This window comes from Scleropages formosus, chromosome 4 (assembly GCF_900964775.1).
Source record: "Scleropages formosus chromosome 4, fSclFor1.1, whole genome shotgun sequence".
NCBI lineage: Eukaryota > Metazoa > Chordata > Actinopteri > Osteoglossiformes > Osteoglossidae > Scleropages > Scleropages formosus.
In genome coordinates, this window is record NC_041809.1 from 38,659,844 (window position 1) to 38,687,722 (window position 27,879).

General features: G+C 48.1%; 1 protein-coding gene across 4 annotated transcripts; it reads left to right on the forward strand.

Moving 5' to 3' along the window:
- The first annotated feature begins 497 nt into the window (after positions 1–497).
- Positions 498–26,779, forward strand: LOC108934342 (protein Shroom4-like). 4 transcript variants are annotated; one of them, XM_018751989.2, is made up of 11 exons: positions 498–788; positions 11,083–11,234; positions 19,056–19,202; positions 20,042–22,262; positions 23,321–23,382; positions 23,766–24,275; positions 24,421–24,583; positions 24,704–24,972; positions 25,060–25,213; positions 25,494–25,766; positions 25,944–26,779. In XM_018751989.2, the coding sequence occupies exons 1-11, from the start codon at positions 654–656 to the stop codon at positions 26,235–26,237; spliced, it is 4,380 nt and encodes a 1,459-aa protein (XP_018607505.1). In that variant the 5' UTR covers positions 498–653; the 3' UTR covers positions 26,238–26,779. The 4 variants fall into 4 exon arrangements, with proteins under 4 accessions (XP_018607505.1, XP_018607503.1, XP_018607504.1 ...); XM_018751987.2 differs by having other exon boundaries at positions 24,421–24,972; XM_018751988.2 differs by having other exon boundaries at positions 24,421–24,972; positions 25,497–25,766.
- Positions 26,780–27,879: the final 1,100 nt, after the last annotated feature.

The window sequence follows — 27,879 nt, forward strand, 5'->3', positions numbered from 1 at the left end:
TGTGTTCATTACGTAACAGGAAGAGACACGATTATAGTTGCAGACGTGTGACTCTTAGTACTACTAGGTACACTTAGTTTTTCTTTCCACTTTATTTATGCACCGATATATTCATCACGAGTAGCTGCATAAAACTCAGAACAGACAACCCTGATCACCATCGTATTATTTTTGAGATACACGAACAACTCTTTATAATAACTCTTTGAATGCACTCGAGCCACTAGACTGAGAACAGAAACGGCGAAGGGAAGAACCGCACGCCGGGCGGCGGGACTGCGATTCTCGTGCATGATCATGCGCTGCATGATGTGGCCCAACGGGGAAGAGCCGAGCAGAACCGAGCCGAGCCGAGCAGTGCTGAGGTCGTGTTTCCCGCTCCAGCAACCCGCCCAAACGTGATGCCCAGCGACACACCCTCCCCCCCCCTCCCCCCCCGAGCACCACACACACACACACACTCCGCACCCCCTCCTCCGCAATCCAAACCGCTCCGTGCAAAAGTTCAAGCTGCTCCTTGTCCGGCCGCCATTCCCTGTGTCAGTCGGCGGGGAGCCTCGTAGCTTCCGTCCGTCGTCCCGGAACGGAGCTCATGGGGAGGCGGCGGCGCGCAGCCCGTCACTGACTGAGACTCGAGGAGGAGGAGGAGGAGGATGATGGAAGCGGCGGAGCAGATGCTGGTCTCCTTCCACCAGGTCCAGGTCCAGGTCCAGCTTCAGGGAGGCGCTCCGTGGGGCTTCACGCTGAAAGGAGGACTGGAGCACGGAGAGCCGCTCATCATAACCAGAGTTGGTTCACGCCGACTTCTCTCTCTCAAACACACACACGAAGGGACGAAGCTTTTGCGATCGGTCGTGTGCTGTGCGGCATATTTATTCAACTTCTTTCTTTTTGAACAACTCCCCCGACACATTGTTGTGTAACGCGCTGAATTTCGCCAAAGTTTAACTCCAGTTTCATTCCGTTTCATACCGTAGTTTTACCGCCTGCTCCTTCGTGCCCAGAAGGCGCTGAATAACTTCGCAAAGTCTCCGTTACCTTAGTTCTGTACTTGACCCAAACGTTGCATTTGTTCCTTCTCTTGTTTTTTTGCACCATCATCGCAATGATCTTTGTCACAAAGTCAAAGCGAAATGGAAACGAACTGTTTTCGCTACTCGGTCACTCCCACACCGAGAGTCTGAGTTGCTTTGAAACTCCTTCTCCTCCTTTTCCTCTCTTTCCTTGCCTCTTCTTCTTCCTTTTCCTCTCTTCTTCCCCTTCCCTTTCCTCTTCTTTCCCCCCTCCTCTCCTCTCAGCTCCCCTGCTATTATTTCCACTGTTCTAAAGACCCTGAGGGGTTTTTGCCCAGTTCTCTCCACTCCATCTGACAAACATGTAATACCATTAGTGTTTTGTGAATAGTTCAAGATGCTTCTTAAAGAAAAATCCAAAAGCAGAACGGATAAGATGACACTTGTAAATACTGGAAAGGAAAAGGCCATATTTATTTTCACATTTGTTCTGACACTTTTCTTACGTGTTCAAATATACAACAAGAGGCAATGCTCTTCAGCAGCACATACTGCACAGGTCCTCTTTATGCACTCAGGCTTCCTGCATTTTTGCTTGACAACTCAACTGCACTCCCATGACATGTTGCTCACATGTGTGTTGAGTCCTTTGCTTTGTGTGAACACGCATCTGAATGAGCATCTGCCCTGCTTTTTGGACACATGCCTGTTGTGGACTGCTCTGCGCTCAAATGGCATGTGTGTGTCCTCCACTAGAGGTATATCCAGGAGCAGTGTGCCTTCATGTGAAGAAGTAAGCCTTCGTCAGTGTTTACAGAGCACATGTGATTGTTGAGTGTCCAGCAAAGTGATCACTTGCTTTTATGGCTTCGGTTACAGAAGCCTTCATATCGGCAAATTGGTATCTTATTGCACTTTATTATGTTATGTTTTGTAAAGGGACCACCTGTGTTCAGTTCTTACAAAGGAGCCAAAGCCTGGATTATGTCCAACATCTCAAGGACTGTTTTTATTTATTTATTTATTTATTTATTTTCCCTTCTCTCCAATCAGCATTGTTGAGTTATGAATAAATCCTTTTCTAAATAATCTGTGGTAGTGAACAGATACTGAGATGTTTTCCATCATCTTCCATAAATTAGTCCTTTGTCTCTTTGGAGCACTGAATGCAGCAGTCCTCACTCGCAAGTCACAAGGGAGGCAAGACAAACAGAGGTGTTCCACGTTATTTAAAACCAACAGAATGTGCAATTCAAGCTTTGTGAGAAGACTAACACAAGAAGAGAGCTCACTTTGCAGTTTCTTCACATGAAGTTTTATTGAAGTGCAGGAACAGGAGAGAGATGAAACTTGCTGATCAGACCTGTGACTGCTGGCTCACGAGCACTTGAGATACTATATAGTTTGTATGAGTAGTTTAAGCTTTCCGTAGAAAGGGCAGCAAACAGTGTTTGTACGGAACAGCAGGAAGAGAGCAGGCAGCTTGTGCTTTGGGCTGAGCAATCTGTTGTGGCCTCTCTGTCTTACTTGACTTTCAAGTCAGGAGGTGATGAACATTCCTCTCTAATTTGGCGTTTCTTGGTATAGTGGGGGTTTGTGGCCACACATCCTGATGGCTACGTGGGCAGACTGGGTAAATAGTGGTGTGCTCCAAGCCCACGCACTCATTCTAAAATGGCCATCCTGACAGTACAAGATCCCCTGCCTGTAACCCAAAACACATGTTGCTCATCGAGCAGTGCTGAGAGAGAGAGAGAGAGAGAGAGAGAGAGAGAGAGAGAGAGAGAGAGAGAGAGAGAGAGAGAGAGAGAGAGAGAGAATGAGTAAAACAGGTCCTTGATAACGATTCTTTTCTTCCAGTTTAATGTCATGTAATTTAGTGGAAGTTAATGCTGTTTTACTGGAGGAAACACATTGCTTCTCTGGGAAATGTAAAAGGCAGTCATGCATATGCAGTGCGCTGTATGTGGTGACCTCACTGCTTCTCTTTGACATCTGTGGTTTGCCTCCTTTTCCCTCCTGCTGAGGTCCAGTGTCCAGTCAAGATGCGGATGCCTTTGCAATGTGACCACTTTGAAATGAAGGAGGAAACAATGTGATGTTGCATCTTTCGCATGAGAAAAGCAGAGCGCTAAGCCCAGCTGGAGAAACGCTTGAGGCCAGTAGGCTTGGCCTGAGGTTTTGGGCTTAGCACAAGAATGTGGTGGTAACAGCAGCATTAGGCTGCTTTCGCACGGCTCCGCGCGGCACCAGCTTTCCTCGCTCAACACGTAGCATCGGTCGTCCCACCTTGTAATGCGATAGCAGTGAGCGCCGCTCGCTCCTTCCACGCTGGACCGACGAAGGATGTTCTGCTCGAAGGAGCAAGTCTAGTCGCTGTGAGCGCTTCGAGGAATTGGGCGCCACGCAACGACCGCTTTCCCGTGGGAGCCGTGCTGTGGAGTGGCCTGCTGCTGACAGCTCGCAGCCCGGCGGTGCGTGGCGATGACACGCTGACCTCAATCCTGGCGGGGTTCGCTGAGCAAGATGCTCTGCTGGAGAACCATTTCTGGTGCACTGCGAATTAAGCCCTCACCCGTTTTTTTTATTTACTCACCCCTTTATTTACTCACCCCTTTATTTATTCACCCGTTTTTTTATTAACGCGCCATGGTTTCCCAACTGCATTCCTGAACCATAACATTGTGCCCGAAGCCTCCCTCTCTGGCCTACCAGCATAGGATGTTTATCCCCACATGGCTTCATGACACTTTGTGGCAGTCTCCTGTATGACTTGTCATTATCAGAGCTCTTATTTTCGGGGCCCGGCAGACATTTTTAAGTTCTAACTTTTTTAATAAACACCTCCATGCTTTTCTTTTTTTTTTTTTTTGAGGGCAAGGTCATATCACACATATTACTGCATGAATGGCTTCCCGAAGGCCTTTTACTGAGGCCTGTCACTGCTAGAGCCATCGGGCTGCTCCTCCCTCCTGTCACTAATCTTACCACTGATTGATTTCCCTTCTTTATGTCTTTCCCAAGGGAGCCTAGTCCTGTGACCTCTGATATTGCCCCCTTGGGATAGTGTGCCTACATCACCAGCATCACAAGACTCTGATGCTATACATTTTATATACATATATATATAGGTGTGTGTATGTGTGTACATGCACGGTGTGTCATACTGATGCACCTATGGTGGGAGGTACTGTATTTTACCGTAGGCCACACTTTGGTGACATGATCTTATTTACTCTATGATGAAAAGCTTTATCTCTCATAAGTTATCACCTTGTGGAATAAAAATGCAGAATAAGCAATGAATCAGATACACGGTTTGCACATACAACATACAGTGCTTTCCTGTGAAGGTTTCTTCTTTTCCTTTCAAGAGAAAACCTCACGAATGTAATAATTCACAACAGTTTTTGGTTTGTGGGCTTGGTTGGCTTTAATATCAGCCTCTAGTTCATATTTATTCATGTACTACTTATTTATTTACTGTTTCATATTTATGTACTATTTTTGGTATCAAGTGAATTGATCCGTTAAGTGTGTGTTATATACTTGCACTCCTTACCGGGACTCTGAGGGCTGTAAAAGAGCCCTGCGGACAATCGGAGCCGTGTGCTGCGGAGATGTCTGTGCAAACAAGATTAGTGAGGGAAAAGCAGAGGGAGGCAAACAAATTGAGGAATGCGAAAAAGCAACTTTGCACGGATGGAAATTCCTTGTGTGTTTTTAAAAAAAACGCAGCTGGAAGAAAGTCTTTGCGCGAGTTGGGCGGCTCTGGCCTCTTTTCTCGTTGTCTGTTACATGTGTCTCTGGGACAGTTTCTCTCTCTTAGCTAAAGGCCGCCCCTGGAGGGAGATGTTTCCTAGACGAATGGAGCGGGACTGCGCCGGGCCTGGAGTCCAGCCTGCGTTGCATGTCTGTGCCCGCCAAGTGCCTTGGGAGTGTGCTGCGGTGCTCTCTCCCGCCCCGATGGTCCCCCCGAATCTCCACACAAAAGTGGATCTTGAAAAGTTTGACTTTTGTAGCCGTTGTTGTTTTACATGTATTCATTTAGCCGACACTTTTCTCCAAAGTGAAGTACATCTCATAGAAAATAGAATTTGTTCATTACATTAGGACAAAGAGACATAGCTGCAGGTGTGTGATTCTTAAGTACAGTTAGAGTTAATTTTATTGCTGTTGTTGTTTTGCCAGCAGTGGCAAAACTGGTCATTTATCTCTGTTGGTGTTTTCAGGGGAAGGCTGACTGTCTCACTCTTGTGTGGGTTTATAGTTGGCCAAAATCTTTGTGCATCGGGGCTTTCGGGGAAAGAACACATCCTGTCCTTAGCACTCACAGCCGTTCAAAAAGTGGGCAGCGATCAACTGCAAGAGTGAGGCGGAGGGTGAGACCCCGGTCCGAGGTCTGCTGCTCACACGTGACTCCAGCTCGGGGGGGTGGGGGGGTGCTGGAGTGGCTGCGTTTCCTGAACCGCATGTGTGCCGGTTGATCCCCGTCATTGTTGAAGCAAATGGATTTCTTCAGGGCTTCATGTTGAGTGGCGTAAACATGCACAATATGTGTATAATCACCCTAAGATTTCATATCATAAGTGCATCAGTGTGTAAAGCCGGACAAGCTGACATCCAGTGAAATAACTGGGATTCATTACTGCACAGTTAAACTGGCAGAGTGCGTATGTCAGACCAGATGCTAGCGGGTCGCAACAATATTTTATATATTTTAAGTGGCTTACTAAAAGTGTTCTTCTTCATGTTATAATACAACAGGAAGTGATACAATTCTCCATAAATTTATGAAGGATAATGTAGAGCACATATTGCTGAGCGATGCAGGGTTTTATGGGTCTCATTGTCACAAATTATGTCTTTAGTGCCTGAGGAATTCTGCAATCTTCAAATGAGTCTAATTGTCCAAGTACAGGATAGGCAGAAACATACCTGTTTTGACACATGACCGAGCGGTAGCTCTCAATTATCTTCTCACGGTACAGCAGAAAGTGAGTCTTTAGCGGGTGAGGAGAAGCTCTCCTCCTCCTCCTTCTCCTCCATGTTTGTGTCGCCAGGTAGCTGAAACATTGCCCCAGGGAGCCCGAGTCCCTCCCCTTGTCTCTCCGCAGTCATCCCGTGGTCTCCATGTGGCCATTTACCCTCGTCTCCCCACCACGTATTCTGCAATTCCACCTTTTCTTTCCTCCAGCTCTCCTGTTCTGTCCCTAAACTCGAACCCTACACCTAATCCCTTTTGCAGCGCTCGTGTTTGTTTGAACGGTGTGTGTTTTGTAGAGCCCACCAGCGCTGCCCTTTCGAGCACCTGCTGTGCTTGCCAAATGGCTGGAACAAAGCGTGGACCTACTGGTGAATATGGGCATGAAGAGCAGCCAGTGCCGACCAACACTCTGTGACCTTAGCCCTTCCTGTGGGGGGGAACGGTGTTTTATGGATTGTTCTTGCTCGGGAATATGCAAGTATTAAAAGACCTCTTTGCACCATGAAAGGCACTCGCTGCATTTACTCTTGTCTGTTTACACCTTACATGTTCATTAAAATAAATGTTCATGCATTACAACTTCATCAAGATCCAACCCAGATAAACCTTTATGCAGCTACTCCTGTGATGTAACGTAAATGTTTATATGTATCTCCAAAAATAAAAAAAAATTACTAGGAAGGTGATTAGGAATCATTGGTATTCAGATAAAGTTTCATGCAGCTACTTATGTGATGAACATTGGTTCATATGGTGCAAAGAATGAAACTAACTGCACTTAAGAATCACACGTCTGTATCTAAGTCTCTCTTCCTGCTGATGTAATGAACACATTGTATTTTTTTTTATAAAATGTTTGTCGCTTTGGAGAAAAGCATCTGAAATTAATAAATGTAGTAATTTTTGTTTACAACTCTTTGAAAAATATAGCATTTATGTAAAAGTGATTATTAAACATCACATTTGCTGATTTGGACAGGGTGTGGTTACGACTTAAACATTTAAATTGCATATTTAGTATTGTAACGTGATATTTTTTGTGCTCAGCTCAGTACAGCTCTGTGGGAAAACTGCAATGATACCCTGAGGGATCAGCAGTAGTGAAACCATAAGAAAAAAGCAAGCTGATGGAAGAGCACTGGATTCTGTTTTGGGCTCCTTAAGAAGCATCCCTTTTTTAATAATGTTCATGTTACTGCTGCTGATTTAATGTAAAACTGATTTGGAATGAAACATAAGCAGAAAAAATAGTTTTCGCTAATGAAACGTTGATTCCCCTTCAGACGTGATGTGAAAACTTCCAGGAGGAGGAAGAGTATTGAGGGAATTTCAATGAAAAATGTTTTCTTTTTTGTCATTTTACATTTACTACTTTATAATGATCACATCCTAGTTGCAGCACAGAGAAGCTGGCCATCGTGGTGGGGATACACCCTGTGTCCAGCATCACAAGGCCCTGCACAGGTTCTGGAGGCTCCAGTGCTGCATGCTGAGCCAGCGTGCCGCTGTACACATGTAGACCTGACTGGTATAAAAGTGACCAGTTGCTGTCACCTCAGCAGACTTAAGTTATGTTAAAATGCTCAGTCGCTGCGTTCTTTCGGAAGGCAAAGTGCTCATTCAGAGCAGATCAATTGTTTGCAAATTCATCTGACCACGAATAAAATGTATTGGCTGAAATAAATTGGTTGATTTACAATATTTTTCCTACTGTTTTGCTTAAAATGCATCTAGTGGTGGTGGCCAGCAGTTGCTGAGGGGGCCCCTGTCGTCCATGTGGGTAAAAGGCACAGTACAAAGCCCCCATTGTACACCCACCACATGGTGGCTGAAGGCTGAGGAATGCCTGACACCGAGAGGAAGCTGGAAAGTTGGTGGAAACATTCGGCGTGGTGTCGGCGCACGGGACAAACATGACCCTTTCTTGCTTCTCACGAGACGCGTGTAAAAGTGGAGGAGAAAGGAGCAGATGCAGATATGCGGAAAGGTGGGAGACCCGGGGCAATGTCCTGCTTCCCGGGACGCCGGCAACATCGATAACTGGTTTCCGAGAAGCAATTTAGCATGAAACTGCCTTCTTCGTACAAACACAAAGTGCTAAAAGTTCACTTTAACAAGAATTGTGCTCCTTACATTACATCATAACCTCAGAGGTCATTGAAAAGTTTTGTGAGGGATGGGGAATGTGGCGAGGAGCTTAAAGGAACAACTTCTTTAATTGTATGTGTGTGTGTGTAGTGGTTTTTTTTTTTTTTTTGTCATCCAACTAGAAATGGACAAAAATTTTTTTCTGGTTTGCGCCGCTTGCCTGACTCTTATGCTCTGATCAGGGTGGTGTGTTTCACCTCTTAGCACTCGCTTGGCACATGACAGCAAACACTTTGCTCTGTTTTAAAGGAAGTCAGTCACTTTCTGGTGAATTCTGTGTGTATGTGTGTGGGGGGGGGGCATGGCTGGATCTATAGCAGGCAGGGGCACCGGGTACATAATATTTTCAGTAAGAGAATATGATACACAGAGAAAACCTGTAGGAAAGATTCGAAGGCTGAGTGGAGTTTTGTGGAACAAACTGAGAAATACATGAAGGAAACATTGCAGTGCAGCCAGATGTGTGCATGTGTGTGCGCGCGATGCGCTAGCTGTGCTGCTTTTATAAAAGCAATAATAAAGGTGTTGTGTTCTCCAAAATTCCACAAAAATCTGTTGTGGAACTGAAGAGAATGAAAAATGTCTCTGTACCCTTTTAACAGACGCTATGAAATGCAAACGATGCTCTGGTGGCTAGCTGGCCGGCCGACCGTCTGAGCTCCTGACCGCTGCGAGTCCGGCCCCCGCTGGCTCTTGTGCCAGTGGCAGACACAGTGGCAGTGGCACAAAGGGAAACGGCAGCAGGTCATCGGAGAAAGGCTTCCACCACCCCTCCCTTGTTGTTTGTGTCTTTGTTCCAGTCTGCTTCAGTTTGTGTGGAGTTTGCATGTGGCTTTCCTTTGGGTGCTCTGGTTTCCCTCCACAGTCCAAAGATATGTTTCATATGAACGGGTGACTTTAAATAGCCCTTACGGTGAGTGTGTGTCAATGAATGAGTGTGTGGCCAGCTGGTAAACTGTTCAGCTGGTAGCATAGTGGTTAGAGCTGCTGCCTTTGGACCAAAAGGTTGCAGGTTTGAATCCCCCCTCTAGCTGTAGTACCCTTGAGCAAGTTACTTACCCTAAATTGCTGGAGTAAAATCACCTAGCTGTACAAATGAGTAAATAGTCCTCACTTTGGAGGAAAGGGTCAGATAAGTGAATAAATGTAACTGGGTGGCATAGTGAGTAGTGCTGCTGTCTCACAGCACCTGGGTGGTATGAGAGGACATGGGTTTGTGGAGTTTGTGTGTTCTTCCTGTGTCTGTGTGGGTTTTCTCTGGGTGCTTTGATTTCCTCTCACAGTCCAAAGGCAGGCTGTTCAGGTTTCCCCATAGTGTGTGAGTGGCACACAGAGAGGGAGAGTGTGTGTGTTTCACTGGTGTATGGATATATGACCCAGTGTAAGTAGTGTGTCTAGCAGTGTAAGTCACCGCGGTGAATAAGGTGTGTGGGCTGATAACACTACACAGAGTTCATTGGAAGTTGCTTTGGAGAAAAGTGTCTGATAAATAAATGTAGATGTTTGGTGGCAATATAACCTGTGCTGGAGCAGTACTTTATTAATAATGGGTGGAGAGATGAACATAACACCTTTTTGTTTGTGTGAACCACACTAGAAACACAACTTAATGCTTTATACTGGTTGGTTATGTGTTCATCCTCACCCAGGGCTTTGCTGTGTTACCGAGGTGCACTAAAGTAACATGCATTTGTGGTTTTTGGTGCCCTTCTTCAGTGGCTTTTGAGAAGGATCTCAAATTGCCAAAAGTATGAGTATGTTTTTCTCACTAAAATGTAAATGACTGTATGTCCCCCACAAATACCACAGGGAAGCATTCCCACTTTTCATCCAGCCGCAGTGTTGCATTGCAGCTCCCCTCCAGCCCCCAGAGATGTAAAATTGGCCTTCTGATGCACTCAAGCACCACATGGTGGATGTCTTACATTTTTGTCGTCAATACTTGGTAGTTCGGGGCAAATTTGTCCCTGCAAAAGGCATTTTTATGAGCACGCGGTGTTAACGTGCTGGCTGTGTAGTGAATGGGGCTCAGATGAATGGCTTATGCTTCTTCACAGCTGTCGATTCCGTCTAGTTTTTGTAGTGAATCGCAAAGCGCTCGCCTTTATTGGCTCTTAGTTGTCAAAAAAAAAAAAAAAAAAACAAGCGGGAGTGGAAGGTGATGAGTTTCAAGGAGGTTCTGGGGCTGCGGAGCATGTCCAAGCCTGCACTCCAGCAGCACGTAAGACTTAAGTTGGCCATGTTGGTGAAATTCAGTCCTTTATGCAGTAGGTGGCGTAGTGGTTAGAGCTGGAATGAGATCTGCTTTAGTACGCCTGAACGAGGAACTGATATAGTAAAAATTGACCAGCTGTGTAAATGGATGGGTAAATCTCTGTAAGTAGCTTAACACTCGGAGTGACTTTGAAGAAGGCTTCAGCCAAGCGAATGAATGTGGAGTGTTGGGTGTGGTGATCTTCTTCAGGAATTTGTTGGACATGGGTGGTGGCGGGGACAGATTGTAGTCCTCTGCTGGGGACAGTGGCAGGATTTGTGAGATTTGCAACCTTCAAAATTGTTTTCTTCTTCACCAGCTCCTTTTCATTTGTATAAACAGCAGCAGCCACACACATTGGTGTCCGGGTCATAGTTCACTTTGACATTTAAGCGCTCTTTCTTTCCAGCCTGGGTTTTCTCACAACGCTCCTGATCTATGAAATATCACAGTACAGCAGGGATCAGCTATCGGTTCAGTTACTACAACGAGGGACTCCTTGCACTTCCCACGTGGCCTTCAACATGCTGTGATCAGAGACATGCAGAAGGGCAGAAAAAGGCTCAGTTTTTCATCATGGTGGGACAACAGCAAGTCTTGGTCCTTTGCTTCTGCAGTACTCTGTACTCGTGGGATCCACAGGGTGCCATGTTTTGCGTGACGGCTTTCCCTCTGTCTAGATTGAAGAGGACGGGAAGGCCGCCCAGAGTAAGAAGCTCCGTGTGGGCGATGAGCTCATCAGCATCAATGGATCTGCCCTCTATGGCTCACGGCAGGAGGCCCTCATCCTCATCAAAAGCTCCTACCGGATACTCAAGATGGTAGTGCGCAGGTACTGCTCCACCTTTCCTCCTCTTCCTCCTCCTACTTTTCCTTTCTCTCATACATGGAGCATGTTGGTGTGTTTGGCTTTTGCTTGTCATCTGCATAGTGTTGACAAGATCTGCTGCGCTGACGGAGATGCTGGCACTGGAGCTCTGCCGCACATCGCTTGCCTCCTTGCCGGAATAGACCATTTCACATCTGAAGTGTACATTTGCACCCTTCATGCAGTCCTTTATTAATGTGGCCACTAGTTACTCAACATTTTCTCCAAGCCATTTTAAGCAGTGTATCTAGTAGTGTAAATCACGTTGGTGAATAAGGTGTGTGGGCTAGTAGCACTACATAGAATCCATTGTAAGTCGCTTTGGAGAAAAGCGTCTGCTAAGTGAATAAATGTAAATGTAAATGGTGGTGCAGAGCGTGGTACTGAGTGCTGGGGATCCTGTTTCCCGCTCGTTTTTGAACACGTTTCCCAAGTGGTAACACAGTACCCAAAGTCCGCACTGCACCCTTCAATTAACTGTCTCCACAGTTCGCTTTGCTGTATCTGTTTCTTCCTCCTTGACCTCCCATTTAAATTGTTTTCACTGCACACATGCAGTCCTTGTGAGCTGTTAAAATGAGACACTTTGCTGCTGTTTCTGTGTAAAGGTAATAGTTTTCATTAAACTTTCATTTCGCACAAACACTATAGGAGGAACTTGTAAATAATAGTAATATAACAATAACAATAAGGTCAGAACAGAGTAACGGTGATAATGAGTTTGTCCTCTCGGCTCCTTTCTCAGTGAACCTGTGTTGGGCTGCAAGTGGATTAAGATGCATTTTATGCCGCAGTAAATATTGCAAATCGCTTCTTTGCCTTCCAGGCGCACGCCTTATGGGCATGCCCCATTACTGAGCAATGTTCCCGTGGTAAATGTGGTACTCTTGATGCCCACTGATGAGAGAATCGGAGAGTATGTCAGTGAGAGGATGAGCTGCTCGGTGCATTCTGTCTAATGCAGGTAGAAATGCAGGTGTCTGGAGGGGGATGTTCAACAGCAGCATGCAGACCGACAGCTTTCTTTCCGCTGCCAACGCAGGCAGTCGAGTGCAGTCGACTTTCTCAAGCCCTCTGTCTCTTTATGCTGATGCTGAAATGTGTAATGCGTGACACTCATGACATACAGTCGCTACAGAGCAGGGCTTTGTGGAGGAATCTGCTCACTGCTTGTGTCTCTTGAAGAAAGTGCATTTGAGTTACACCGAAAGGGAACACATTCCGCTCGTGTTTGGTGGCTGGTGAGAAATGTCATTGTGAAAATGCTCTCTTATTATCCTGACGTGAGCTTCCAAACTGTGGCTTGGCAAGAAGATGCCGCCACCGCATTCGAACCTCCTGCGTTCACTTGCTCTCTACTGTCGAAGATCACACTTCCGAGGGAGCGTTGGAGCTGAGGACTGAGGGAACGTTGAGGCCTGCTGTGCTGCTGTGCTAGAAGGTAAGTGAGGGTGATGAATGGGTTAGCGAGTTCAGAAAATAGGAACTTCATGTTGAGCTACAGTGTCTGCTCTCGGGAACCGAGAGCTCATGACAGATGGGCTCAAGAGGATGTGCATATGGGAAAGACGTACATCAACATAGCAACAGCTAAAGCAAGTGGAGGATGAAGATGGAAAGGAAGGAAGTCACCTGTTGATGATGATGCATTTGCTAAAGGCAGTAGTGCACATTGACAGCCCTCTTCCTCCGTCCATGTACGTTTGTGCTCTCGTCACAGCTTGGATAGAGAGCATGACCTGTTCCCTCCGGCTGTCGGGGTACAACTGGGCCCAAACTTTTGAGAGAAGTGCACAAGTTGAAAAATCCTGACGTTAAAGATGTCTTGATGTATTCTGTCTACTCGACTGAATTAACTAGGTTGGCACGTGCAGCGTCTACAGGAGATATCACCTGCAGCTGAATATTAAGTAGAGGAGCACAAATTGTCAAAGTCGCCTCTTTGAAATTGGCCAGGAGAAGATAGGAAGGTGAAGGATTGTTTGCTTCTGCGAGTTCCTCCAGCTTCCGATCACTGTCTGCACTGCCTCGCAGTCTGTTTTGAGTTGAATGGCGCTGACACGTTTGTGTGAGCGCGACGAGTGACGAAATGCTCTTCCTCCTCTTCCTCTCCTTCAGCCTTTTCCTGTAGAGGCTCCAGATTGGCACAAGGGGGTGTCGTCGCTCCGTTGGGGTGCAGTTCAAGGAATGCTTGGTGTGGCAGGACACCTCCAACACTTTCGGTCTAAGTGTGTGGGAGGGAGGAAAGAAACAGGTTTTACTGCGGAAAAAGGATGTCGTAGAGCTTGGTTGGGCCTCATTAACACCTCCGTGGAGCACAAGGAAAATGTGACTTGTGTCTTGTGTCGCACAGAAGTACCTGCCAGTTACTCCCTTTTTCACACGGCCCGTGGGATGATGCCTTTTTTTTTTTTGCTTTTGTTTTAAATACATAATTATATCGCTCCACATTACTGCTCGTCTTTCAAAAAACAAGTTGCATTATATGGAACAATGAGCATGAAATCCCAGCGGGGCTCCTATGCTGAGTGTCCTGTTATTTTGTGCCAGTTTTCAACTTTTGCTCTAATTCAGCCCATTCTTATTTAACTGTTACATTTAATCAGGTGTTTACAATTGTAATTGTTTACTCAGAATTTTTCTTGCTGCCTGAAACTGCCAGAGGTGCAATTTCTGTTTTAAAAAAAAAAAAAAAAAAAGTAAATAAAAAGTTACCTCTGAAAGGGCCCTATGAAGGGTGACTTAATTGCCATGTAGGAAGTGGTGTGTAACGCCTGTTTACCGTGTTTTTGCCTGTTTACTGTGTTTTTTGCCAGATGTGAACTGGAAAACTACAAATATGTTTAACCCTTACTTGGTTAACCATCATTTTGTAATTAGAGTGATTTGAGAATTTCACAAGCTGGCAGGTTTATAACTGTCTCATGTAAGACATTCTGTAATACGATTGCAGTAAAAATGCTGCATATGGGATGGCTGGTAGCGTAGGGGTTACAGCTGCTGCCTTTGGAGCCCAAGGTTATAGATTCAAATCTCACCTCTAGCTCTAGTAGCCTTGAGCAAAGTACATAAATAACTGTAGGTAGATCAACAGTGTAAGTTGCTTTGGAGAAAAGTGCCCAAAAAGTATTATAACGACCCCGCGTTACTGTTTTAGGAGGAGTGTGTTTAAATGTAAATAGTTGCATAATGGGAAATAATGTTAAATGTGTGTGTAACCACTGGGGGCACTTAAGGGGAAAATGGTAGGGTGACTGTGTCTCCCAGTGTGTTGGGGAGAGCTTAGGGGTGCTAAGGCAGGCTAGAAAGGCTGGCTGCAAGTGTAGCTCCTGGAGGAAAAGGGGTCCTTGGACCGAGAGCATCATTTCCCTTGTGCTGGTGTTTGAATAAATCGTTTGTTATGAACGCTGCTTCCGCGTCCTCCTTCGCCCCATCCAAACCCATGGTGCTGCGCGCCACAGTATAAATGTAAACAGTGTTTCCCCCTATTGCACTTTAAACAGCCTTTCATATGTAGGAGCAAGACAGTGATATGTCACCAGAGAAGTATTATAAGGAATCTAACAGTTTTGTTCAGCTGCTACACTACAAATATAATTTATAATGGTTTCTTACATTTTACATGTTTCACTAGATACTGTTACAATTCAAATGTGAAATTTATGAACTGCTGAATTTAGAAAAAATTCAGTTTCAGATGATGAGTAAGTCATTTTATTTTGCAGATTTTTTTTTTGGTATCTTTATCGTCTGTTTACGCTCCGATTTTCATCAGCAAGCGCCTCCTCAAATGGTATGTGAATTCTCATTTATTGACACCCCTCTGCCCTGCTGTTACTTATTGCTCTTTGAGGAAAGATGAAGTTGAAGTTGGACACGTGAGGGTGGGTGCGTTCACTCATCGTGCTTTTCCTGTTCTGCTCTTTTTTATGTCCTCGGGGTGGCTTTGCTTCTGTTACCCACAATGCAGTGGAGCTCTTTCCATCACGGGCCCCTCTGTCCGACACGGGATCTTGTGCCTCGAGATGCCATTATAACTGGGACAGGAAGCTGTTCTTAACAATCTGGGCACGTTGAACAAGCGGAAGCGGCACAGCGGTTCACACACACTCGTTCTTGGGATGAAGGAGAAGCACATTCAGTGAACAAGTATTAGGAAACGCAGCTCTCTTTGAAACACGAGTGTGACTGAAGTGGAAGTGCAGCGGAATACCTCAGTTACCGTTGTTTGTGCTGCACTTCGCCAGCGTCCTTCTTCCGAGTGTGTGAGGTTCGTGTTTTTCCTCAGTGCCTCTCGCTCGAGGAGTCCCGTCTCGCTCTGCCGACTGCACTCGCTCTTACAGAGGGACTGCGGGGTTTTTGGGACCTCGCATCACGCTTCCTGTCCAGCCAAATGACACTTCCTGCACCGTTACACGACAGGCAGTGGGGACGCGGTTCTGCAACTCGGACAAAATTGGGAGAAACGAACCAGACAAGTTTGTTTGTTTGTTTGTTAACAAATGTCTGAAATCCCAGCAAGTTTCCTATGCTGTTTTTTTAATCCGAAGAAAAGGTATTTTTTAAAGGCACAGGTTCGTGGCGCCGTCTGTGCGTCTCGGGGAGCAGAGAGCACAGCGGTCGTCCCCTTTCCTGCCAGCGAGAGCCCAGGAAACGGGGAGAACAATGGACATTCCTTGCATTCTGTGGTCCTTTTCCTTCCATGAATAAGTGTTTCCAAAGAGAACAAAGCCCCCCACCCCCCACATGGACACACTCACAACCTCTCATACACACACACACACACACACACACACACACACACACACACACACACACACACACACACGTGTGTGCGCCTTGACCATCTAGTAGCCTGCAGCTCTTTTCCTGGAGATGGGGGTCTGCAGTTCCTGCAATGTGCCGAGTCATCAAAGCCAAAGTCGGGGCTCTGTGGGGGGGGCTGTTGCAGAGCTTCTCTGCTCTTCCGGCTTACATTTCTGCCCATTTTACACACCTCTCCACGTGAACACGCCATGGGACATCGAGCACAAACCTCAGTGCAGTTCTGGGACCTCCTCTCCGTGGACCAGTGTTCTACCCATGTGTGTGTGAGCTCCTCTTTGTCGTGGAGCGAATATGGAGGTTTACTGTCACTGTAAAGCGCCACTCCTCCATCACTTATGTGTTTCCTCCCTTCTTGTCTCTCTCTCTCTTTTTTTTTTTTTTTTTGTTCTGCCGATGACTGATCAGCTCACGCTGTTGTGCCTCTGGATGCCAGACTTTCCACATCGTCCATCTCTGGCCGAGTCTTCGGACTGGCAGACGTCTCTGCTGGATTTGAGCTTTTTTCTCTTTCTTTACAGTAGAGGCAGCACAGGGTACAGAGCACAGGGCGCAGTGTCCTCTCGACTCACGGGGAGCCAAAGCAGCATGACTCAAAGGCCTTGTGGCTTGTCTACGCCTGCGTCTGCATGGCCTGGTGCTCCGGGCTCTTTCCCGAGAAACGCGCAGTGTAATACGGGCGTACTTCTTCGCTGGTGCTCATCATTAGCTCACGTATCCCAGTTGAGGTGGTGGAAGTGAGGCAGGATGGGAAAGGAGGAACGGCACCGCCGTGAGCTGCAGCTGTTCTGCTGAATCCAAGAAAATGCTTATTCCTAGCTGGTGATTCAAAGGGCGTCTGCATGTCCCCGCAAACACTTGGAGACAAACTGGCAGCACCGAGTCTGGTGGAGCTGTGAAGGCTTTCTGTGTATCTACATAGTGCTACATGTCCGTCGTGTCTTTTTCTTTCTTTCTTTTTCTCATCCATCCATCCATCATTCTCTGAAATGAAACGTTAAATTGTCTGCCATGATGCTTTTAAACACACACAGGACACCCTGCAGTGCCGAAGGGCCTGTTTCAAAGCTGAGTTCAGGTACTGCGCTGCTTCTTCCGTGAGGATAGGGCAAGAAACACTACTGCTCTCCCGCCGCCGCAGTGTTTTGTGAAAGACAGGAATATCCGTGTTTTTGTCTGTCTTTTCCCCCCCAAACTGAAACAATAGCGAGAAGGATCTGGTGGAGCGCTTTAGCAGCACCTCGGTCTTTATCGTGTCCAAACATACTTTCCTGTCTGCTGGAGTCGCTTTCCTCACTTACAGCGTGTGTGTATGTGTGTGTGTGTGTGTGTGTGTGTGTGTGTGTGTGTTGGTGGTGGTGGTGGTGGTGGTGGGGTTGTGCGGTTGTGCACGTGGCTAACTGGGAGTCCAGACACAGTTTTAGAGCAGAGCCGCCCCCAGGGGAGCGCCGACCCAAACCTGCTCCTGGGCTGCTCTAGCTACACACGCAGCCCTGAGCAGCGGCTCTCTGGGACTCAGCCAGAAGCAGGGACTGCGATCGCAGCCTTTTTTTTCCTCTTTGGTCAGTGTTTCTGGCCCTCGCGTGACGCAGAAAGGCACTTTGAAAGCTGCGCTCACTGGAAAAGTATATAAAGTTGACTCATTGCTTTTCCGAGCTCCTCAGCGGTACTTGAGCGGCTCCCGCAGGGATTCGGGATTCGGGGCATTTCAGCCTCACGGCCTGCGTGGATTAAGTCGCGTCTCGGGACGTCAAATCGCAGTTCAAACATGGTTATGTACTCCGACGTTTTCCTGCCGCTACCCCGCGTGTGAGGGAGTGCTGGAGCGCAGTAAGTACGAAACACCTTTGGATGTAAAGTGCTGTGAACTCGATCTCGTCTCACATTTCTGTAGAGCTGCAATGTGAGAAAAGGTGCTTCTGCATGTGGCACGGTGCTGTTCTGTACGGAGCCGAGGAATTTGTGAAAACCCTCATTGGTCCCTCGCTGTCACTTTCCTCCGTTTTAATACAAGTGTGTCCTGCTCACTATGACTTTGCCAGGTCTTTTTTTTTGGGACAATCAAAATGGCTGTGCCAGTGATCACTGCCAGTATTTACTATGAATAATCATAAAACTTGTCTGCAGAACATAATTTTGTCAATTTTCATGTGAGATGAGAGAACTGGTAAAATAGTTATTAGCAATTTATACACATCCACTTATAGAGGCATTAATTTCTCAGATGTAGTTAGTTTACGTTTGTAATTACTGGAGTCACACTAGTATTCTCTGTGTGTGTGTGTGTGTGTGTGTGTGTGTGTGTGTGCGCACACTGACTCGACTTTTCAGTAACTGTGAAAGCCATCAAAGTATTGAGAGTGAAGAAGGAATAAAACATTATTTGCTGAATGATTGACAGCTCACTCTGTTCCATGTCCTGTGAGATGCACTCATCACGTGTTCCTCTTTTACATCAGTATTTGTCGCCTTTCTAAGCTCTTTTCCCAGGTGATTAATTTCAGAAGCGGTAATAAGCACGTTTTCCCCTCTTCTCCCTTGTTGTTTACACACTGTCTTGTTGGTCCGTGATGCTGTAGCCCATCTTGCCAACACGTGTGGATATCTGGGCCACTTTGGCACTTATTCTACCTGCTCTCAATTCCTGGAAGCTGCGGCTCACCCTGCCTTTAAGCGCGCAGCTCGTGTGCTGAGTGGACACCAGTGGAAGCTGGTCGCCCCAGCTATTTGTTAAGCTGTCCGGTCACAGCGGACACGGGAGTACCCGGTGGGGGGCAAGAATGCTCCAGCGCTCCCCCAGGGTCGCTGAAAGCACGTGCGAGAGCGTCTGGCGGCTCTGTTCCCCTCCCCTCTTGTCCTTCCACTCGGACCGATGTCCCGGCGCCTTGCACGTGTGTCGCGTGCGCTCTCGTGGGAGCAAGTGACATCCTTCTCCTGCCTCTACTTATGCACTCTGTCCAGGCGCAGTGTCCCTGCGGTCAGACCGCATTCCTGGCATCTGGCCAAGCTGTCGGAGCCACCTGGTGTCACCGCTCCGGACGCCCCTCCTGCCATGCAGATCCACCCCGGGCCCTTCGGCGTACCGTGGCATTCGGGAGGAGACAGCAGGTGGGCGGCCACACCGTGTTCACACTTGGTTTCACAGAACACGCCTTATGTTGGTATAACGTGACACATGTTTGCACGAACCCCCAGATATCTGTCAGTCTGCCTTCTCTCTGAGTTCTTCTCGAGGTCCACGGGAGAACCGGTCCTTCCGCCAGCTCACCTCCATTGTGCTGCTGATGTTGACCGCTTTGTATCCACCATTAGTGAGTGCATACAGCAGACTGTGCAAACAAATGCTTATGTGAGGAGACTGAGACCTGCTCCATGACATCGGTCCCTGGTTCCAAATGAAGAACGATTCAAAGTGTAAATGTGGAGGAACCGCTTTTTTTCATCTTGTTCATTTCCATTGTCTGATATGAAATTCCCCAGAGTCATCTCTAGTGCTTCAGGCTAAGCACAACCTGTGAGTTGTTCATATGACTCTTCCCAGCTGAAATAAATGCTGAACCAACATTAGTATATGTGAGTGTGTGCGTATTTGTATAAACACACACACACACACACACACCTATACAGGAGTGTATGCAACCATAGGCATTTGAAGGAAGTACATTTCTGACCAAATATTTGCTGGTTGAAGTCCAAAAGGGGCCATGTTTCTGTATCTCTGAACAAAATTTTTACCATAGCAATGTATGTGGGATAATATGACGCTGTAGTGATGATGACGTGAAATGTAAAACCTTAAGCTGCAGCGGAAATGATAAATGTCTCGTGAGCAACGAATGTGACAAAGTAGGACGTAAATGTGCTCTTGCTCAGGCAGGAGTGGAAAACCTGTGTATGTTCACAGTCACCCACCTGGCTGCTGTGTTGCAACCACTGTCTCCACACAGCGACTTGTCCCTGCACTGGAGCCAGTTGTCAAGACACTGCAGCACAGACCGCAGTAGCTCTCTGGGCAGCATGGAGAGCCTGGACCCCCCCGGCCAGAGCTACTATGAGAGCCAGCTGTCTCCCGTGGACTCCGCCATGTTCACCAACAAGAGGGACTCTGCCTACAGCTCCTTCTCCGCCAGCTCCAACACCTCAGACTGCGCCGCCTCCCTGCGGCCGGACGAAGCCAGCTCCATAGACAGTCTGCTCCGTGGCCTGGGTTCCTACCGCCTCGTGGATGGGCGCTACCAGGACTCCGAGACTGAGCCTGCTCACTTTCACGTCCAGCCCATCAGGAAGGCTCAGTCTTTCTACCGACATCCCGAAGCCAAGGCCCGGCCGTTCTCGTACGGCTGCGAGGAGGAGCGGGTTACCGTAGGTAGTACCAGGAGCCCCCCGCAGCCCCCAGTGCGCAGGGACAGCTTCAGAGCCACTCGGGGTCGTCCGCGGGCTGAAGACAAACGGTGCATGTCAGCCCCTGTTGACATGTTGAATGTCCCTGGCCTTTGGCTTGAAGATTCCCCAAAGATCCTGGCCCAGGATTCAGTTTCACATCCATGTATATTGGTGGAAGACAAGACGTGCTGTGGACATTGCACCCTGGAGCAGCACTGTACCTTCGGCTCAAAGATGGAGCCCTGCTGCCAGTGCAGCCAAGATAACTGCAGTAGAGAGAGCTACGGTACCACCTGCCTAGTCGTCCAACAGGGCTCCCGAGACCATCAGCACTCTTCCCACGTGGAGATGCCACATCAAAGTGTTCTGAGCAGAGTGGAGCCGCCTTGTCGTACATTTGAGGCCTCCGGAAGCATACGTGTTGTCAGAGGCCACGGCCACAGTGCACCCGAGAAGCTTCTGTTGGCCCAGATGGGCATGCTGGACCTCCCTTGCGATCCCAGCAAGGAAATCAACTCGTATCCTCCGCTCCAGTGGTCCAGGTGTCCGTTCGCACTGGCTGAGGAGTTGGATGCTGTCAGTGGTGATGGTGTCGGCTCTCGCGAGAAGTGGGGCGGCAGCAGGTGTTCCACACCGGGCTCGGTGGGGGGTTCTGAGCCGGAGGAGCCCCCGGTGGAGACAGCCACCAGTGGCTGCCAGCAATTTGAAGCTGTCTGTGCAGATCTGAAAGGAGCAGCCAGCGTGGAGGCCCTGCTCTGTGGGGAGCAGGATGGGAGCAGAGTTATGAGCGAGGTCCTGAAACCCACTTCGAAGTCCGGCTCGTCTCGGCAGTATCGCTCGTCTCAGTCCCGCCGCCGCAGCGAGCGCTTTGCCACGAACCTGCGCAATGAGATCCAGCGCAAGAAGGCCCAGTTGCTGAAGAGCACAGACTCTGTCAACATGTTGTACAGCGAGGAGACCCTTGAGGAAGAAGAATGTGTAGAGCAGCAGAACCTGACATGTCCAGAGCTATGCTTGCAGAGGAACAGCACATTGTCCAAAATGCATGCTCCTCAGCTTGACAGAGCAGAGCCTCCTGCTTCCAGAATCAAAGACTCCGAGAACTTACGTGGCTCACAGTGGGGCTCCGAGTCAACAGCCTGTGACACAGCTGTGTGTGGCCTGGTGGTGGAGGAGCCTGCACCAGTGGGGAAAGTGCGGCGGTGGCGCTGGACACCGGGATGCCCAGTGCCACCAGAGCCTGAAGCCACTGGCGTGACAGATGCAGTGGTGCAGTCAAGTAGAAATGCAGAAATGAGCCCGCACTCTGAAACTTCAGAGAACTCTGACATCCCGCCCTTTGCAGACCGAAGAAGGTTCTTTGAAGAGAGCAGCAGGAGTGCGTTGGGGTCAAAGTTGCCGGTCTTGAGCACCCATCGCCAGAGGCCAGAGACTCGGAGAAGTCGGAGAAGGCTGGAGCGAGCCGAAAATGATGCACCTGGACGTGAAACGGAGTCAGACCAGAGGCACTACTCCTACCAGGGACACAGATGTGATCGTCCTCAAGAAAGCGGTGGCCAAATGTGGTATGGCAGCTACAGCAGAGAGAAGGACAGAGAGTGCACATGCACAAACCTCGGGGACAACTGTGGCAGCAACCGAGTGCAGGACCCCGAAGGGCTCGGAATGGAGCCGTTCGCCCCTGTGGATGAAGACGGGACGTATGCCCCCCCCCCTTCCCACATTTCGGCCTTAGGAAGTCAGGAAACATCACTGCTCAGCCAGAGACAGAGAACTCCCATTGAGGTTAGAAATCTCTTTAAAGCTTTTCAAAATGTGATTCACCCTTTCAGCTCAGTGCAAAAACATGATTTGAACACGACTGGGCTCTGGCGTCAGGTACGGTGGAGCTTAATGGGTGAGCGACGTCAGGGTGTTTCTGGGTGTTTCCACTTGGATCAGTGTGCAGGCTGAACAATGCCAAGTCTCATATCACAGCAGCAATGGGCTAAAAAGTCACTCTTGTGCAGAAAGTATAAAGATCCGATAATCTGTCCTTGACCTATTGATTTCTCTTGTAGATGCATCATGCACAATAATCCCATCTGCAATTTTTTGGACTTTATGTAATGTGATGTTATAGTATAATTGAAGAAATTAGATTGGGAACATGGAATATAATTGCACACATGAAAGGCTCAGTGATCACGTCTAGTTAGCTTCATCTGTTGCACAAAATTTCATTTAATTGTGATAAAGGGTGGAAAATGGAAGTTGTGTGAAAAAGTGTTTTACCGTTACCTTCCTCTCAGCATGTCTTTGGAGTTGTTGGAGAAAAGGCACTCACACACAGGGAGGACATGCAAACTCCACGCAGAAAGAGCTTTGTAAAATTGTACAAAATTGAAACTTTCCATGCAAACTGCTCCCTGATGTGTGTTGCTCTTCATCACTTACACTTGGTTCAAGTCCAGACCCTGGTCTGCACTCCCGGCACACTGGCTTTATTTCACTTTATTCCACGTTAAGACGAAGGCCTTTGGTTAAGAACCATCATGATCTCCATTTACCACGCTGTGTACAGCTCCCGTGGAAAGCGGTTCTCACTTGACGCAGACAGCGAGAAATCCTGCTTGTAAGAAGCCCCAAACCACAAAGGGGGACCCAGCGTAGAGAATGTACAAGGGTTCATGAACTTGTCTTTTGTGTGATGTTCACCCTGCATATGTTTCACATGCATATCTGCCTGCAGCTAAGGGTAGCAGTGGTTCACAATTTCTCAGCGTAGGGATCAATGTGTGATGGGAAAAAGTTCAGAACCCTTTGTATTTTCCTCATGACTATCTCATCAATCGCTTCTGTAGGTATGTCCTGCGAAGGTACCTGAACCAGCAAACCTCAACAGAAATGTCACTTTAACAGAGAGGTAAGGCATTTCTTTTGCTGCCTAAAATAACAAAAGTATGAGTGTTGCAATTTCCTGTTTATTTCTACTTACTTTACTGTAATGTAGTAGTAGGTTGGAAGTAAAATGTAAGTTTATTCAGGATAGTTTAAAATATATTTTTACTACACTTATCAACACATGTCCGGATGTGCAAGGTGGCTTAAATGCCCTCCTCTTATTCATATATTTCTTATATTCTTATACTGTATGTTCTAAGCTTTGTGATAGTTAGTAGATACTGTTTATAAACACTTGGTTCACAGTGTTTTCTTCACTGCCCCCTATTAAGTAAAGGCTCGGTGTTTTGTGATCTAACACTGGAAAATGTGAAAGAAAATAGTGAAAATGTTCCTCATTTTCAGGGATTTAAATCGCTGTACGTGCGGCCTCCCGCCACCAGGGGGTGCCATACCGCATGTACATGAGAACCAGCAGAATGACTTTTGTGCTCCTGAGAAGGCAGCCCCAGAGCAGGTTCCTCAAAGAGGGCGCACCCTCTCAGAAGGCAACATCCTCTTGGACAAGCAGCAGCTGGAAGCACAAGTCACCGCTGGCGAAAAACTGGGGCCCGGAAAAAGAGGGCGTGCTCCTCCGCGACCACCACCTCCTAAGTGGGAGAAGCTGTACCGTCGGAGGGTGTCGCACCACAACTTGTTCTCTCGCCCGCTTTCCCCGCCCAAGGAACCCCCAAGGAGCTCCGAGACACCCAGCCGCCATGACGTAACCCGCCGGCGCTCGCACAGCCTGCCTCTGAGAAACGAGTCCGAGAGCGGCCAGGACCCCCCCAGCGCCCCGTGTAACCCTGTTCTCCCACAGGGCACCTTTCGCCCCGTCTCTCCGACAACTGATGTGGCAATGGGGCCACGCTCGTGGTAAGGATGGGTGACGTTGCTCTCCTTTGTTCTCGCCTCCTGTCATTTAAATAAAGTACTGCTGAATTATTGCTGTTACTTTAAGCATGTCATGTTTTCATGGAGACCTGAGTTCAGCTACCACATCATAAATGTGCCATTTCAGGTTGTCAGGCTCACAAAGGGCCCTGGATTCAGAGCAGGACAGGGCAGAGGTTTTGAAGCCTGTCCCTCGTAGCCCTCAGAGTCCCAGCGGCTGGAGAGGAGCTCCGTTGAGCACCGATGCCCACAGCGGGGGGCTCCACGTCCTGGAGAGGAGTTCTGACATGGTGAGCTGCTGCCGAGGGTTCTGCTACCCCACAGTGAGCACGTGGAAGGGCAGAGAGCACATGTATGGCAAGATGTCCAACAGGGGGCAGGAGCTGCCGTCATCGCCTGTCCACCCTCAGGTTGGCAGGGGAGAGAAAAAGTCGTTTGAGACGGACATCGATAAATTCGATGAGTCACCAGGGGGAGGCGTGGCCACAGACGAGTCCCAGAGTTCAGCGGGTCCTGGAGCAGCCCTGGAGACAAACATAGACACGACTCCAGCGCTGAAGCCCCCTCCCCAGTCCGTGTTAAAGCCCTACCTCAGTTCTGTGGCTGACGTGGTTCCTGGGGAGGACACTTGGAGGGGGGGCAGCGGTGCACTGGAGCGCAGTGTTGACACTTTAGAGAGGTGAGGACCTTTATCTTACCTCGTCCCAAGAATAATGCCGCTGTGTTTATTGCATGCGCCACATGATCCCGGTCTCACACACTGCAGACGAGCCAGACGAGGATCTTTCAGTTGTGAAAGCTCAGGCTCGCGGAGCTCATATTACAACACTTCTGCTGCCAAAGCCCAACTTCTTCACAAGATTAAAGGGCACAGAGATTCAAATGAGGAGGAGGGAGTTTATGAGCTCTCCTACAAGAAGGTAAGGTCACACCTGTAGCAGAAAATACTGCCAAAGAAATGCCTCCATTATATTCTTTGCTTGCTTTGCCCTTCTCTCTTGGGCAGTTCAGTTTGGATGCGAGTACCATGTTGACCGCAGTGTGCCAATACATCAAAGCATGTCTGAAACGTCTTGGAATATGGCGCAGTCCCAGAATCGGGAGGCCTGCTGCTTTCTGTGTTGTGTGAATTAGTTGCCTTGCAGACCCTCGGACCCCCATTATCATACTACGGCACTGAGCTCTTGGTTTTTACGGCAGCAGCAGCTGATGGAGAGCTTGCAGAAGAAGCTGGGAGTGCTGAGAGAAGCCCAGCAAGACCTACTGGAAGACATGCAGGCCAACACCCAGTTGGGCGAGGACGTAGAGGCACTCGTGTTGGCTGTCTGCAAGCCCAGCGAGGTGGACAAATTCCGCATGTTCATTGGGGACCTGGACAAGGTGGTCAGTCTGCTGCTTTCCCTGTCCGGACGTCTGCTCCGTGTGGAAAGCGCTCTGGACAGCCTGAGTCCGGCATGTTGCTCTCAGGAACGGGTGAGCAGAGAGAGCTGTTCATTTCCATGGTTTTTTTGATGGACATTCGTTCTCATCCACCAGTTTAGTGTACAAAACTAAGACTTTGAGTTTCCTTGAAAAAAGGTATCGGCTAAATGAAGGTGAACAATAACAACAGCACTAATAATTTGCCGCATCTGTGCTCTCCTTCTGCAGCAAGGCCTGCTGCAGAAGAAGCAGCAGCTCCTCGCTCAGCTAAGGGAGGCCCAGGAGCTCAAGGAGCACGTGGACCGGCGGGAGCAGGCCGTGTGCCAGGCGCTGGGCCGCTCTCTTGCCCCGGAGCAGCTCCGCGATTATGGCCACTTTGTCAAGATGAAGGCTGCCCTGTTGGTGGAGCAGCGGCAGCTGGAGGACAAGATCCGCCTGGGGGAGGAGCAGCTGCGTGGCCTGAAGGAGAGCCTGGAGCCGGGGCTCAGCGTGGCCGCCCGTCACGCCCTTGGCCTCTGCTGACCCCAGCGCTAACCGGACTCCCAGGACAGTGGAGTGTGGATGGAGTCTTTAGCCTTGTCCTGTGTGCCCTTCAGTAGAAAAACCAAAGAAACCTATTGTGCTGTCATGACCCAAATTCCGTTGTGCAGCTTGTTAAAGTGTTAAAGTAATTCTCCTTGTTGGTCCCTGAACCTGCTGAGGACTGTCCACAACTGGCTGCACTCGGGCCCTGAAGGAAGTGCCAGGGCTGTAAAGTTGAGCTCCATTCATGATGGCCTCGCGCGTGGCTTTCATGCCAAGGGAGTATATGAAATTGATTAAGTTAACCTTTGCATGTGTTGCAAACGCAGGGAGAACATGCAAACCGCACGTGCTCCGAACCGCATTCAGACCTACACACAAACAAGCAGCTCAGGGGCTTCGAGACACCAGTACTACCTGCTGCGCCGCTGTGCCATTAGAGCGAGTTAGGGCACACTCTCCAATGTACACCGTTTGGTTCCAGTAACGTAACTTCAGGTATCTAACCTCAAAATGATACAGTAGGGGTGTTTTGTTTTTTTTTTTTTATTTCATTTCTAAGTACACTTAATAAGTGCGCAGCTAGCTATTTATTTATTTATTTATTTTAGTGAAGGAGGCCAATGTGCTTGGGGACTCATGTTACAGCATGGCTCACAGAAGAAGCCTGGTGCATTTGAAACATAGTCATGCTGTAGCCCATTCTGAAGGAGGTTGCTGCTGTCCCGGTAAGACAGATCTGTGTTTTTCTGTACAACGAGAAGCTCCCGTAGCTGATCTCTGGGCGCGTGCGTGTATTTTCAAAACTGGATGTATTTTTCATGTCGTTGGCCAAAGTCCCGATGGCGTATCGTGTGTGCGGCCCGACGCACGTGAGCCAGGCGGCAGCATTGAGCACTGCTCTGCTGTACCGTGGTATCGCGCACGCTCTCTGTGTATTTGAGAGAACGGCACACAGCTGAGCAACTCAATAAATCAGTTCAGCGAGGGGGAAAAAATTCAAATGGTAAACTTTGCCAGTTTTACTTCCATTCCACACTTGAAGTTTGATGCCAAAAATGTTATATGTTGTTTATTCAATGAAGAATTGCAAAAGGTACTCTGCAAATGGCAAATTACAAATGTAATTTAGATGGAAGCTGATCCTCCCTTTTATAACTAAGTAGCTTTTTTTTGTGTATAAAATGTAGAAATAGTGCAGCTAAAACATTTAATTTCTATTCTCTGAACAAGTACTGCAGTGCAACACACCCAAACATATGTTGTATGCCATGACCTGTGCAGCTGAAGTTAAGTCTGTAAAACAATAACAATCAAATGAAATATGGCCAGAAGAAAAATTTCAGAGCTGATTTTAAAAGTAATTGCTTTGTTTTTCTCATCCCGAAACATATTAGGAGACATGAATATTTTCTGATGTTGAACTTAATTTTGTTACTGACATTTGCTTTTTGAGTCTGAATGGACTATGTTCCGCTCCTCCATTGTCGGTGCGGCTGTTCGGAGCTGCGGCCATAAGGTCTCCGGTGCCTGTCGCGGCGGCAATCCCCGAACACGGTGGTGGACACCGGAAGTAAGGGATGCCGTCAAGCTGAAGAAGGAGTTCTATCGGGCCTGGCTGGCTCATGGGACTCCTGAAGCA

Bases quoted from the DNA above. Each gene is read 5' to 3' on its own strand.
- LOC108934342 (XM_018751987.2), top strand. From the start codon at position 654: ATGATGGAAGCGGCGGAGCAGATGCTGGTCTCCTTCCACCAGGTCCAG. The intron at 24,973-25,059 runs GTGAGGACCTTT...CACACACTGCAG, and splicing joins AGTGTTGACACTTTAGAGAG to ACGAGCCAGACGAGGATCTT. The intron at 25,767-25,943 runs GTGAGCAGAGAG...CTCCTTCTGCAG, and splicing joins CATGTTGCTCTCAGGAACGG to CAAGGCCTGCTGCAGAAGAA.